Below are 13066 nucleotides of genomic sequence, written 5' to 3'. Positions count from 1 at the left end.
AGGCCTCTTCTGTTTTCACTGTTCTAATTTTATTTTATTCTTTTTTGTTTGAGGGTATCATCTGATAGTATAAAAAACAATTTTGAAGACAGTGAGATGCACTATGATTGTCGCAAGTGTCTAGTGCACTCTGAACCCCGGGAAGAGGCACACACACACCAAGTCAGGACACAGGGGGTGCAGCGCGAAGAAAAGAAGCAGCAGAGAGAAACAGCAATTGCAACTGCACACCAAGTCTTTATTTCAGGGCTCTTATATAGTAAACCAGGTCAACTCACAGGGCACAGGCAATTATCTTGAAAAACATTCTTTGTAACAAGATTTGTGACCAACTACAATGTTTCTCTCTAAGTTAAACAAACAAAAACAGTTCTTCTAGTCACACTAACCCAGGAGGAATCCCATTAGCCCAAGAATGCTTTTAATTATGTTTGTTCTTTCTAGCCACCTGAAGGTCGGCCACCTCCTCATGACTCTGCAAACAAAGCCAAGTACAGTATGGGCTCAGAGGGGGGAACATGTTCCCTCACTGGGGTCGGGCCTTCCCATCCCGTCTCTGTCCTGCATAGGGGGGGGGGGGGCGCTATTGTTTATTGCAGGTCACGAGGGGGCCAGAGCCTCAAAGTAGCTCTTCATCCTCCACACTATGATAGCATTCCAGTTTACTATTCTGGTTTACTATTATCTTCTTTTGTAGTCTTTAATGTCTACAATGTTTTTCTTTTATTGGTTTTGTTCTGTATTGTTTTGTTCAAATATTGTGCCTGACGATATGGGCAATTCTTTTGAAGATAACAAGAGGCATTATGGTAAAAAAGTGAAATCAGAATATTGAATAAAGGGGGTGATAGTCTTATCAGAGGTGAGTTTCAGTTATAGATACCAGCATATGACCTCACTTCCTTGGCAACGGGCCAAACAGAACTCAGAACCCTGTGGTCACCAGGCACCTTAGCCTAGTGACAACTGCCTTTCCAGACACAGCTGGAAACAGTCGAACTGAGCATGTTTTGTTGCTTTCCCAGGTGTCGAGGCTCCAGCCTCAAGACCCCATGCAGAGAAACCAAGAGGAAAGGAATGAGAAGATGGTTCACTTGGCCCAGATGCTTTGGGAAGCTCACTAGGAACTGTGCGAATGTCATGGGCTGTTCAAGGCTGGGCTCAGCAGCTACAGCCTCTAGGTGCTCAGACGTAAAAGAGAGCCCAGGACAGCTGTCCTTATGTATGCCCATCATCACCTATTCGAAGTCACCAATGCCAGGCCGCTTATAACTGACCAACATTGAGAGTCCCCTAAAAAATTCCAACATTTCATCCTCAGTCTGTTTGGGGCTGGGTTTGAGGGACAGGTCACTGATCAAAGTGAACCTTGACAGGATCAGGAGTTGTCAGGCTATGAGTCTGGGGTCCTATCACAGTCCCACCCAGGACAGAGCTCACAGGAGAAGGGCAGGCTGGAGAGTCATCTCTTGTTCTCCTGAAGTAGAAGCCTGTGACAGGGCTGATTGTGACTTGGGGAGCACAAAGTTATCTTCTGGGGTGGGGAGAGGTGAAAATGGTGCCCGGACGGAGGCTGTGTTTCCTGCCAGCAACAGGGGACTGCCCCAATGAGCTGCTCACAGGAGGTCAGCGTGGAGCTGGTCACTGGGGAGCTGGTCACTGGGGGCCTGAATGACATGGCCCTGCACCAGCCACTAGGACCCACACTAACAACTGGTGCCAGCTCAAGCTCAGGGTGTGTGTGTGAACACAAGGCCCGTGGAGGACACAGAGACCTTCAGGGCCAGATATCACCTTCAGCATCTCCCTCCAGGGTTTGGGAAACAGCAGGCCAATGATCTTGCTCCCAAAGCAATCTGCCGTCCCTGTCTTCAACCACCACACACTCCTGCTCTGCCTCTGCTTTGGCCAGGTTCAAGGTCACTGTGCAAGGTGGGAGTATCAGAATAGGGATGTGTACACTAAGTGACTTACTTTCTTGTCATGCTTGAATTCTGCCTACTCATTTAACTCCTGGGCCCAGGGTCTGTGCGGCAGTTGGCAGAATGTCTCTAGCTCTATATATCAACAAAGATGTGCTAACCTAAAATGTCAGATCCTTGCTGCCCTGCCCTATTCTCTAGAGCTTATTGGAACTTCCACAGCCACTGCAGGTCACAGGGTGGCGCCTCCCTTTGGCTAAATGATATTGTATCAGGGTGGCAGTAAACTCAGCCACTCTACATTTGAAGGCTCAAGAAGCAAGATGTAACAGTTTTCTGGGGACATTTCATCAAAAAGTTGGGGAAAATTTGTCAATGGACTGATCGAACTAGGATGAGCATCTGTTTTCTCATCTCTACAATGGGAGGCTGTCTCTGGACTCATGGATTGTTCTTCATGCATGGAGATACATACAACCTCTCCACAGCTAATGAAGTTAACTTCTAATATGAGAATCCCTTTACTGCTGGGGTACCTCAGGAGCTAAATAAGCCTCTGTGGAACATTGGGAGTGTGGGCTTTGGTTCAGCCTCAAACCTCCCTGAGAAGCTATGAGTGGGACACCAATTCCATGTCTCCCAATTGTCTGTTTACAGATTGAGCCTGCAGAGCACCTGGCAGAGGTCTGCCCCATAAGCACAATGCAGGCAGGTGGGCCTCACACTGGGATGGAGCTCCTGGAGCCAGCCTTCCTGGACAGCTGCCCCAGCCTTGGCTTCTCTTTCCTGGATTCCTTAAGCTCCAACATCTCCACCTCAGAGGCCTTGATATCGGAAGGGTGAGTTCCTCTCTAGCAGCCCATGGAGCTTGGCCATGCGCAAGTACCTCTCCCAGCTTCAGTTGTAAACAGTAGAGTGTGAAGTGGATCAAGATCGCCAGGTCACTGAGGATGAAATCGCATCTTTGTGGGAAATGTTGACCCTGGACTTGGCCCTGAAGAAGACCTGCTGTGTGCTTCCTTTCAGGGATAAGCTTCTGTCTGCACTGGGAAGCTTTGCCTCCGGTCACCCTGACCTGCACTTGGGGGAAGCTGTTCTGATTATTTGAAAAGAGGCTGGAGAGTCACTCTATGGCTGTCAGGGTGTTCCCAGAGCAGGGATCCCCTGGGGATGGCCGGGGCCTAGACCCACACACACAGCATGCAAGAGCTTGGTGGTACCATCAATAGATGGAAAGGCACACTATGGAAAGACACTTTTCCAGGCATGGCTCCTAAACAGAGCAGAAGAAACCTTTGCCCTTTTGGGATTCAATGGAATCTGAAAGCAATCAGTTCACCCAGGGTAACCCAGTAGGTATTGCTCCCATTGCAGTGGATGTAATGCTCTCCTGACTGTCTAGATGTGGATGTACAGCAGTGCAAGAGGAGCTCTACAGAGGCACAGAGAACTGGGCAACACATTGCCCTGTGAGCTAGAGACTGAGCTCTCACTCCTGCTCACAGACTCTGACTGACCTCTCCCTTCTCAGATATTTTATGAAGCAGCAGGCCTGTGCCCTTGAGTGCAAAGACATAGCACATACAAAGCTCTGTCTTCACCAAGGTGACCTGCCAGTGGGGAGGCTGGAGAGACACAGTGTCAAGCTTCACTGAAAGGGCAGAGGTGTCACACCACTAAGCAAGCCTTCTGTCAACCATCTCCCTGGAAATGTGTTACACTGCTGGGGGTGGGAGATGGTCGGGCTGGACACTGCACAGAGTGGTCATCAGGCCAACTTTTCCCTTCTTCAGTTGGACAGGGCAGAGAGTGTGGGAGAAAGGCAGGCCTTTCACTCTGCTACCTCCCTGTCTTCTCCAGGTCAACCCCTTGTGTTCTTGATTCCTCAGTGGATCTTCCCTCTGAGATAGATCAACCATCTGAAATTCTGGGCCAGCTCAAGCCTCCTGAGCCCCCTAAGGTGGAGCCTCAAGGTAAGGAGGACAGATGTATAGGCCTGTGGGCCTATGGGGAGAGGTGTGCCTTGGAACACAGCAAAGCTTCCAAATGCTGAGTGACCCAGGAATATCGAGACACTCGGCAGTCACTGTGGGATGCAAAGTGAGAGGACAGATGTATAGGCCTGTGGGCCTATGGGGAGAGGTGTGCCTTGGAACATAGCAAAGCTTCCAAATGCTGAGTGACCCAGGAATATTGAGACACTCGGCAGTCACTGTGGGATGCAAAGTGAGAGGACAGATGTATAGGCCTGTGGGCCTATGGGGAGAGGTGTGCCTTGGAACACAGCAAAGCTTCCAAATGCTGAGTGACCCAGGAATATCGAGACACTCGGCAGTCACTGTGGGATGCAATCTCAGAGGACTTGCCGGGACTGTGTTGGTACACATGGCTGTCTTGGCAGTCGGTGGGGAGATTTGGCCCTGGGAAGGAACATGCATGGTTGGTGATCTTTTCTCTCCTTGTAGCTGCAGGCCCTGCTGCCACCAATGCTGAATTTCTACCTGTAGAACTTGTGCCTGCTCCACCTGCAGCTTCCTCAGCAGTGCTGGTCTCACAGCAAGATGCAGCATCTGGAATTCCTTCCCAACCAGATGCAGAGCTGGAACTGCTGGGGGCTGCAAAGCAAAAGACATCTCTTGAGTTCTACAAGAAGGTCTGGTATTTCTCTTCGAGATTTCCTTTTTTTTGTATTTTTGGCCACTTTATTTTCCCAGCAGTAAGTAAATGATAAAATTTAAATAAAATTTAAGGTTTAATATTGTTAAAGTGATTGCTGTGACATATCCTGTTCCAGAACATTTTCCTGAGTTCTACACCCAAACCTATTTCCTCCCCTCCCCTGCAGCTTTTAGATCCTGGCCACCATTCATCTTCTATCCCTTATCTTTCTAATCTACTGTTTTTTTTCAACGCTGCCATCAGATTTGCATTTGATCACAGAATCTTGGTAGAGACTGTTTAATTTTCCTTTTTCTAGGAAGGAAAATCCTAAATAGATCCCAATAATTTCTCATCCCATATTTAGTGAATTATTCAGTTATTTGTTGTCAGACAAGAAATATTTATTATAATAAGATACAGAATGCACTGTGGTGAAAATAAAATAAAAGATAAAATGATAGTCACACACATCCCCCCTGGGCAATGCTGTCCTCGCCTGGAGACATTTTCCTTCCTGTTGTCCCTGTAGTTTTCAGGTCAGTGTGTTTTTATTGCTGGGTGCAGAGTACATCAGGCCTCAGTTCTGTCGTCATCTCATGCATGCTCAAGGGACATAGCCCAGTCCTGGAGGACTATCCATTGGTATTTTCAGGTATGCAATAATTACATACCTCTTATACTTATTAATAAAAATAATTGCATGAACAAAATTTTAACAGGAAACGAAATTCTTACACATGGGAGGAAAAAAGAAAGCAATACATGAAGCATAGCCAGTGTGGAAATTTGTCAAAGAACCTAAATTAAAAATTGCCCGTTACCCAGGTCTCTCCTTGCCAGGTTTCTTCCCCAAAGAGCTGAAGACACCATAGTGCAGTGAAACATGCACACCAGTGCTCAGAGCATCACAATTCCTAACAGCTAAATTGTGAAAGGAGTCTGAATATCCTTCAACACACAACTGGGTAAAAAAGGTGGTATCTATATCTAATGCAAGACCCATCTTTAAAACAGGAAAAATTTGAGATATTTGCAGCCAAATGGGGCTCTTACAAATATAATGTTGCATGCAGTCCAAACACACAACCTTAAATACTACATAGTTCCTCTCATTTCAGTAAGGCAAGACATAAACCAAAGCATAACAAAGGATGGCCACAAAGTCCAAGAGAAGGTGAGAAAGAAGAGAAGGAGAAATAACTAGAACAAGGATATGCCATGTACAGGACCCTAAAAACCTCCATGAATGTAAACACCATACCAACATGAGACAAGATTAATGATACCATCAAGAATGAAAATGGGGAAAGAGAATTTAGGGGGGGAAGTGTGGTAGGAGGGATGTGCAAGAGGATTTAAAAAAAATAACCCCCGGAGTTATGTACATGGACCCTTTCTCCACACTTCCCATAAACTTCATATACTACAAATACATGCTAATAACAAATTAACTTTGCACAGACGTAAGACCCTCTGTTTCACAGACAATAGGCTCTCTGGGCAGATGCAAGCCTTAAGGACAAATGGTTGGTGGGAGGAAAGAGGTGGGAAAAAAGTGACAGCAGACTGAAAGGAAGCCTGCTCTATACCCTGACATGGAGTGTAACGGTCACTGAATGGAAAGAGGACGCTGTGAGATGGTGAAGCCTCAGAAGCAACACATTCCCGCTGGTGTGCTCTGAAGGAGAGCTAAGCTTCTATAAGAATGTGGAAACGTGGAAGAGTCACTGGGCTGGGTCTGAGAGTTTCCCCAACTCAGCCCACCCCACTGTAGCAGGCTTGCTGACTCCTGTCACAGAAAATGAATCTTCAGGACATGTCAGAAAGAGAAACAAGCAGGGTGTATTAGAAGAGACAGAGGTCATAGGTATGCTCAACAGACAGGTGTGGCACTCAATGGAATGAGGTATGTCACCTCTGACCTGAGAGAGACCCTCTCAGAAACCATGTCACCTTCCACACACAACAGGAACCACTCGAGACCCATGGTGCCTGCAACAAACAGAACAGATTGCCATAAAGAAAATTTAGAGCAGGACTTACAATCCCCCCCAGTGCTGGAAAGTCCAGTGTTACCTACACACCTGAATGGAATGTCCTGGGGATTTTGACCCCAAATGACCCCAGAGTCCTTGGATTAGAACCCCATCCAAAATCTCTACTAAAACTTAGCTAGCTTCTCCTTGGGTCAGCTGCCGAAATCATTCATGATCTCACCTGTCTGCACGCAGAATAAACTCCACTTTTTGCCCACATAAAGCCTGTGTTCTGGGTGGTCTGACATGTGCCTATTGATGACCACAGGCATTACAGTTTGAGAGTGGGTGTATTTTTACTTGCAGGCATAAAAAGCCAGAGAAAAGGACTTGTCTATTCATCCTCCCTTAAAAGGAAAGAAGCCATTCAGGCATGGGTGTTTGGTTGTTTTGTGTTCTGCTTTCAAGAAGGTCCCACTTGCTGCTGTGAGGAATGTGCATTCTGTTGTCTTAGGGAGGACAATGCAGATACTTATCCTATTTCTTCAAAGGTTTGGTTCAACTTGGTATTTCCTTGTTGATTTGGTTTGTCTGGTTGATTTATTTGTGACATGGAGGTACTGTGGCCCCCTGTTGTAATTAGTGTTTATCTGATTTTTTATGCCCAGTAGTGTTTGTTTTAAAAAATTGAGTACACCAGTGTTATCTTTATAATTATTTCTTGCTTTTGAATTGTTCCCTTAGCCAGTATGTAGTGACTTTCTTTCCCTCTTTGGATCAGTTTTGACTTGAAATTCACATTGTCTGAAAATAGAATAGCTGCTCCTGGTATTTTTCATGTTCATGTTGCATGGAATATTGTTTTCTAACCTTTGGTCTTCCTTCTGTGTGTTTATTCTGGATTGTTTGTGTTTCTTATATTTTGCATATTATTGGGCTTTGTTTCTTGACCCATTATGCCAATTGGTGTTTTTTGATTGGCACGTTATCACTGAAAGATATCAACATATCGGGCATTATTTTTTAGTTGCTGATTTCCTTTTTCCCCCTCTTTTGGATGAATTTCTTACCCTATGTGTTGTATTCATTCTACTACATATTTTTAGCATTACTGGCTTGATTGCTCATTCTAGGATATCGTTGATAATTTGTATATTCATTATTGGGTCAATATCAGTTATTATCTGAATGACTACTTGAATCGACATGGCTAAGGAAGGTTTTTTGCTCGTCTCTGGGAGATTTTCCCTGCCACCCAAAATGGGCAGCCATGGCATCTAGTGGACAGAGCATATGCCCTTTAGTTTTGAGACAGGGAAGGAACAAGAGAGAGTAAAGGGGAGGAGGGAAGAGAAAGGGCTGGATCTAGGGAGGGAGAGAGACAGAGAGAGAGAGACAGAGACAGAGAGGGAGAGAGAGGGATCGAGGGACAGGGAGAGAGAATTTGAGAACTTTAGATGATCTTTTATCTAAAATGCTTTGCACCATATATGATTTAAGGGGATCACTTCACTTGGGTGACACCCGAAGCCTGGTCTTCTCCATGGTGTCTGGTGACTGCAATTCCCTGACCAGCTGTGTGAGAAAGTTTGCTCAAGATACTAGATGGACCAGTTCTTATGTTTCCTTGTGTTTCCTTAGTGAGCCAACTTTAACTCCATCTTCCCTAGGAAGGGGCTGGGTGGACCTAAGAAGTACCTACCAAGGCCTCTGTCGGCCATAGAGAATACCTCTAGACACTTCTCCCCATGCCTGGTTAGAGGGAGCAAGTGGCTCCTGTCTTCAGCGACTTCTCTACAAGCATTTCTACTTCTACTCAGTTCCAAGGACTTGGGAATTTCTAAGTACCAGAAAGGAAAAAATAACTAAGGCAGCACATGTTTGTGGACAAGCAGGGAGAAGAAGGAGGGGGAGAAAGATTATATTTCAGAGGGTAAAGGCTTCAGCGAAATGAGAAAGAAAAAATGAAATGCCTTTGTCTGGACTTATCGAAGTCACCCTATTGATACCTTTTACCTCCTATCTGGCTTGCTAAGAAAAATGTCACCATGCTGGACCTAAGGAGGTCCCTAAAGCAGAAATAATAACCTAATCCAAAATTTCATAAAATAAGTTTGCAGGTTCACTGACTTCCATTGCTGAAAAAGAATTTTCAGAACCAGAGATTAGTAGGCCCAGGAAAAATCCTATTGGGTAGAAATTAATAGACACACAGACAGAGAAATAGCATGCAGGCGTGAGAGAGGGAACACAAGAGAGAAAAAGAGAGTGTGAGAGAGAAACAATGAGAGAGAGAGAGAGAGAGAGAGAGAGAGAGAGAGAGAGAGAGACAGACAGAGAGACAGAGACAGAGACAGAGACAGAGACAGAGACAGAGAGATTGGTATCCATTTCCTGAAACTTGGAACATTTGGGCTGCACTTTGCTTGGGTATTTCTGGGCCTCTTTTTCAATTTATGTTCTACAAATAATGTGTATTCTTCTCGGTATGATTTTCAGTGTCAGGGATCAAACACAAGGCCTCATACGTACTAGGCAAGAGCTCCACCAATTCTGATCCCAAGTTCTGTATACTCTGTGAGGTTTCACTTAGTCCGTGAACAGGCTGATCAAATGGAATGTGGGTAATAAAAAGGTACACCCAGTCCCAGCCAGTTTTAGTAGTGCACACCTATAATTCCAGCTACTTCGCAGGAAGAGGCAGAAAGAATGTTAGGTTCAAGGACAGCATGGGCAATTTAGAGTTTTGAATGTGAGTAATAATTATGTTTACACGTATACACGTACATATTCACATATGTACATAGACATATACATCCCTGCTCTCATTTCCTCCCACCCTATTTCTCACACATACAGACACGAAGGACTGATGATGTAGCTTGATGTTAATGCTTTGTATGCTCAAAACCCTGAGTTCAATTCCTAGTTCTAGGGGAAAAAACCCTTGTACATTCTACCACTGATTCACTCTCCAAGTTCATTTTCCTGTGATGGGTAGAAGTACTTGAGGGGGAAGCTCGAGCAATAGGTGGTCAAGCCGATACCTAGATAGGTGCTTCCTGTGTATTTGCTCTGAGACACTTAGCATAGTACCCTAAGGCTCTGAATCCGGGTGCAGATCTCAGGGTCTTATGCCGCACTCCTTACAGGGCACAGTTGGGCCCCTCAGTTCTCTGAGGAATGTAACTCTCTCCTTCCTGTCCCAGCACAGAAGACCTTCCAAAGGTGGGGAGGTCTGATTACCCTACAGAACAGTGAAGCTGTGGTGACCTTTTCCTGGAAGCATGCACTTAACAGAAGCACTCTAACTGTGCTTGCTGGTGCAAACCTGTGACCACAGAACCAGCCAGGCTGAGGCAGGAGCACCTTAACTTCAAGTCCAGCCTGGACTTTACAGTAGGGACTTGTCTCATAAAACAAACAAACAAACAGGAAAGCAACTTGGAAAAACAAAGCAGAGTCAGGTGTGGTTAAAGGTTGTAAATATTTAGGATCTGTCTATGAGTAAATGAACGCTTTAAATATTCTTAAGCTTTGAAGACAAAAGTGATTTTTTTTTTAATTTTAAGAACTGGGTTACTGAATACACTATATTTGTTTCTAAGAGCTGTTTATTGCTTTATTATTTTAAAAAATTTGTTTCTTTTTAAAAACTTTATTTCGGACTTATTCTTAATCTGTAAGTACTCTCTTCACAGACACCCAAAGTTTTCTGGACTGACAATTGAAGGACGTCAAAACACTAAATAGGCATTTAGAATCTATATTAGGCACTTGTTTTGGATAGGATAGCCTTACCCTGATACCACCCTAATGCCAGTTTTTCTTGGCCCAAATTTACCCTGAAGTGCTTGTCTCTTTCCTACTTTTAATAAATTTAAAACCTTGCTGTGGTTTTCACTTAGCCAATCCTTTGATAAGCACAGAAAGCACCTAGAAACCTCCTCTAGAAGGAGACTCCAGCACCTCCAAGCTGCTAACACCCCCACATGCTGCTATAACTGGCTATGACTTCCTCTCTCCAGTGCTGCTGGAGAAGTCCTGCTCCTCCGCTCATCTCATCTGGCCTCCTGCATCACGATGCTTCCTAAATGCTCACCAGGCTCCCATCCTTTCTCTAAAGAGAGTCAGAACAGTTCTTAAAAGCTATTTGAGACCATTTTCCCTGCTGTGTGAATCTTCTGTATTGTTCTTTGCACCAAACTAAAACCCCATTTTCACATTGGCCTACAAGACTTACCCTGATGAGGTTCTTACTACTCCTCTGTTTCACGGTCATCCATAGCTAGACTTGTGTTCCGGCCTTTGTAGTAGGTATTTCCTTTCCCTCTAGCCCTCCCCTCACCCTTCCTTCTGTCAAGGCCCACTGCTTATCACTCAGGTCTTGACTTATCCTACCCTTCCTTACAGAACCCTTCTCTGACCACTCCCAGGGTAGAGGAGCCACCCCAGGCTTCATTTCCTATTTAGTTTTCCTCTACAGTTGCCTCCCACCCATGCCTGGCCTGTGAATTCCATGAAAGCGAGCATTTACACCGTGCAGTGTTGTCTTACACTGTCAGAACCTGGAACTATGCTTGGCAAGCAGAGAAGGCCTACGTACCTGGTAAATGAGTAAGTTTTCTCCTGATCTGGTTGCTTTCTAAGACTCTTGCAGGGAGTACTTATCATTATCTCTGGACAGCCTGTTTCCCCCCAGCCACTCATCTGGTAGACCTGCTGCTGTCCCCATTAAAGAGCCTGTCACTGGAAGGGAAGGAGTGAGCTAGGGCAACTTCCACAGCTCCTTAAACCTCATACATATTGTATACAAAAGGGTAGGATTATCTTTTCACGTATTAGAAAACTTTGCATTCCTGTACTATTCTAAATAGAATAGCCAGCTTTTTAGTAATTTGCTACTTCTGTATAACATAGGAAAATGAAACATTTCTTTAAGTTTCTTGATTACAATTTTACAGTATATAACTGAACATTTTTAGAGCTTTAAACATAAGTTCTCAGTTAAAATTTTTAGTTCTGAGTTGTATAATTATTTACTAAACAAAACATATGTGACTTTGGAGTTGGACTCATGAGAAGAGTTAATTGTCCAAAAACTATATTACAGGTACAAGACAATTTTAAATTTTACGCAGTCTCTTCTATAGGTGTTTTGCTCTGCCCCCGCATACTGGGAATCCACCCCAGAAGTGCTTTACCAAAGAGCTACATCCCTAGAACCACTGTTAAATTTTGAGATAGGATTTTGTTAAGTTGGTTACTCGGGTATCCAATTTACAGTCCTTCCACTTCAATCTCCCAAGTCACTGAGATGTAGGCATGTGCCTCCAAGCCCTTATTATTATTTTCACAATTATAATAACAGTGCATAGTTATTATAAAATATTGAGAAACCGCACATGCAGTTGTGCTTCGGCTGGGTTGGAACTGAATGTTAACAGTACTGGTAGAAGAACATGCGGTATGAGACACTATTGCCCTCTACAGGCTCTTTGTGCATATGGGCTGTTGGATCACCAGACTGCAACTTCTCAAGGGCTGGAGGATATACTAGGTCCTCTCCTGACTTGGGAATGAGGGTGGGTGATGTGTGTTGGGAGTCCTTTGAGCAGGAATTTAGTCCCTGGTATACAGTGGTCTTTCCTCTGGAACAGGCCAGCCTGGTGGTTTAGTGTTCCTCAGGAGTAGGAAGAGACATTAGCCTCTAAGGAAAACAGCAGGGAGACTCAGGACTGCAATTAGCAAGCCAACAGACCCGAGGTCCTTACCCTTCTGTGCTCATGAACAGTAGAAGTACTGCTATTACCAGGACAGTAGAGAAACAGCAGGAGCTCTCCTGGTGACCAAGTGAAATGTAGTATGTTATAGTTTGGCTCTAGATGTTCTTTCAACGATGGCCCTCAGGCAGTCAGACTTGGGGGCCTTTTCCAGAGGTAGTAGAATCTAGAGTGTGTGATGCTGCGATTAAGTGTAGGTGATTACTGAAGCAGTCACAATTGGTTAGACTGGCTCTAATTTGGGTCACCTGGATACAATATAAAGGACAGAAAGTGGTATGTGTTTCCCTTTGTCTGCTAGCTTTTTCTGTGTTCTGCTTTCCACGCAGTGTTTCTTTAGGATACCTGTCTACCAAGCCACCCTGCTTTGGAGGCAGCGGATTATGGACTGAAACCTCTACAAAGTATAAGTTGAAAAAATCTTTCCTGCTTTAACATTGGGTGTCAGGCATTTTGTGTCAGTAATGAGACAAGCAGCTAAGACAGAACATGAGAAGTCAGTGAATCCGAAGAAACTTCCGGAAGCACGGGCAGCAGGATACTAATGGCCAACCCTCAGATATCATGGTCAGCAGCCCCTCTTCTAGCCCTACAGTAAAAGACTAGGGATAAGGCGATATCTACACTAACTGAAGGAGTGGGGTCTCTAAGCACCAGAATTTACAGATGCACTCTAAATTTGATGTTTTTATCCATTGTATGGTGTGACAAGAGACATTTCCTG

At 44.7% G+C, this 13066-nt stretch overlaps 1 protein-coding gene across 2 annotated transcripts in view; it reads right to left on the bottom strand.

Annotated features, from left to right (window-relative positions):
* Positions 1 to 217: 217 nt before the first annotated feature.
* Positions 218 to 13066, bottom strand: part of LOC134473830 (uncharacterized) — an 82232-nt gene continuing 69383 nt past the window's right edge. For both annotated transcript variants that reach the window (XM_063239507.1, XM_063239508.1), the window contains one exon: positions 218 to 4537. In XM_063239507.1, coding sequence (XP_063095577.1) covers positions 3878 to 4537 — 660 coding nt within the window. In that variant the 3' untranslated portion in view covers positions 218 to 3877. The remainder of the gene's footprint in view (positions 4538 to 13066) is intronic.

This window comes from Cavia porcellus, unplaced genomic scaffold, assembly GCF_034190915.1.
Source record: "Cavia porcellus strain 051 isolate PalLab524CR breed Dunkin Hartley unplaced genomic scaffold, mCavPor4.1 scaffold_28, whole genome shotgun sequence".
NCBI classification, from domain to species: Eukaryota; Metazoa; Chordata; class Mammalia; order Rodentia; family Caviidae; genus Cavia; species Cavia porcellus.
The sequence above is the reverse complement of the archived record's forward strand: the minus strand, read 5'-3'. Positions and strand labels throughout refer to the sequence as shown.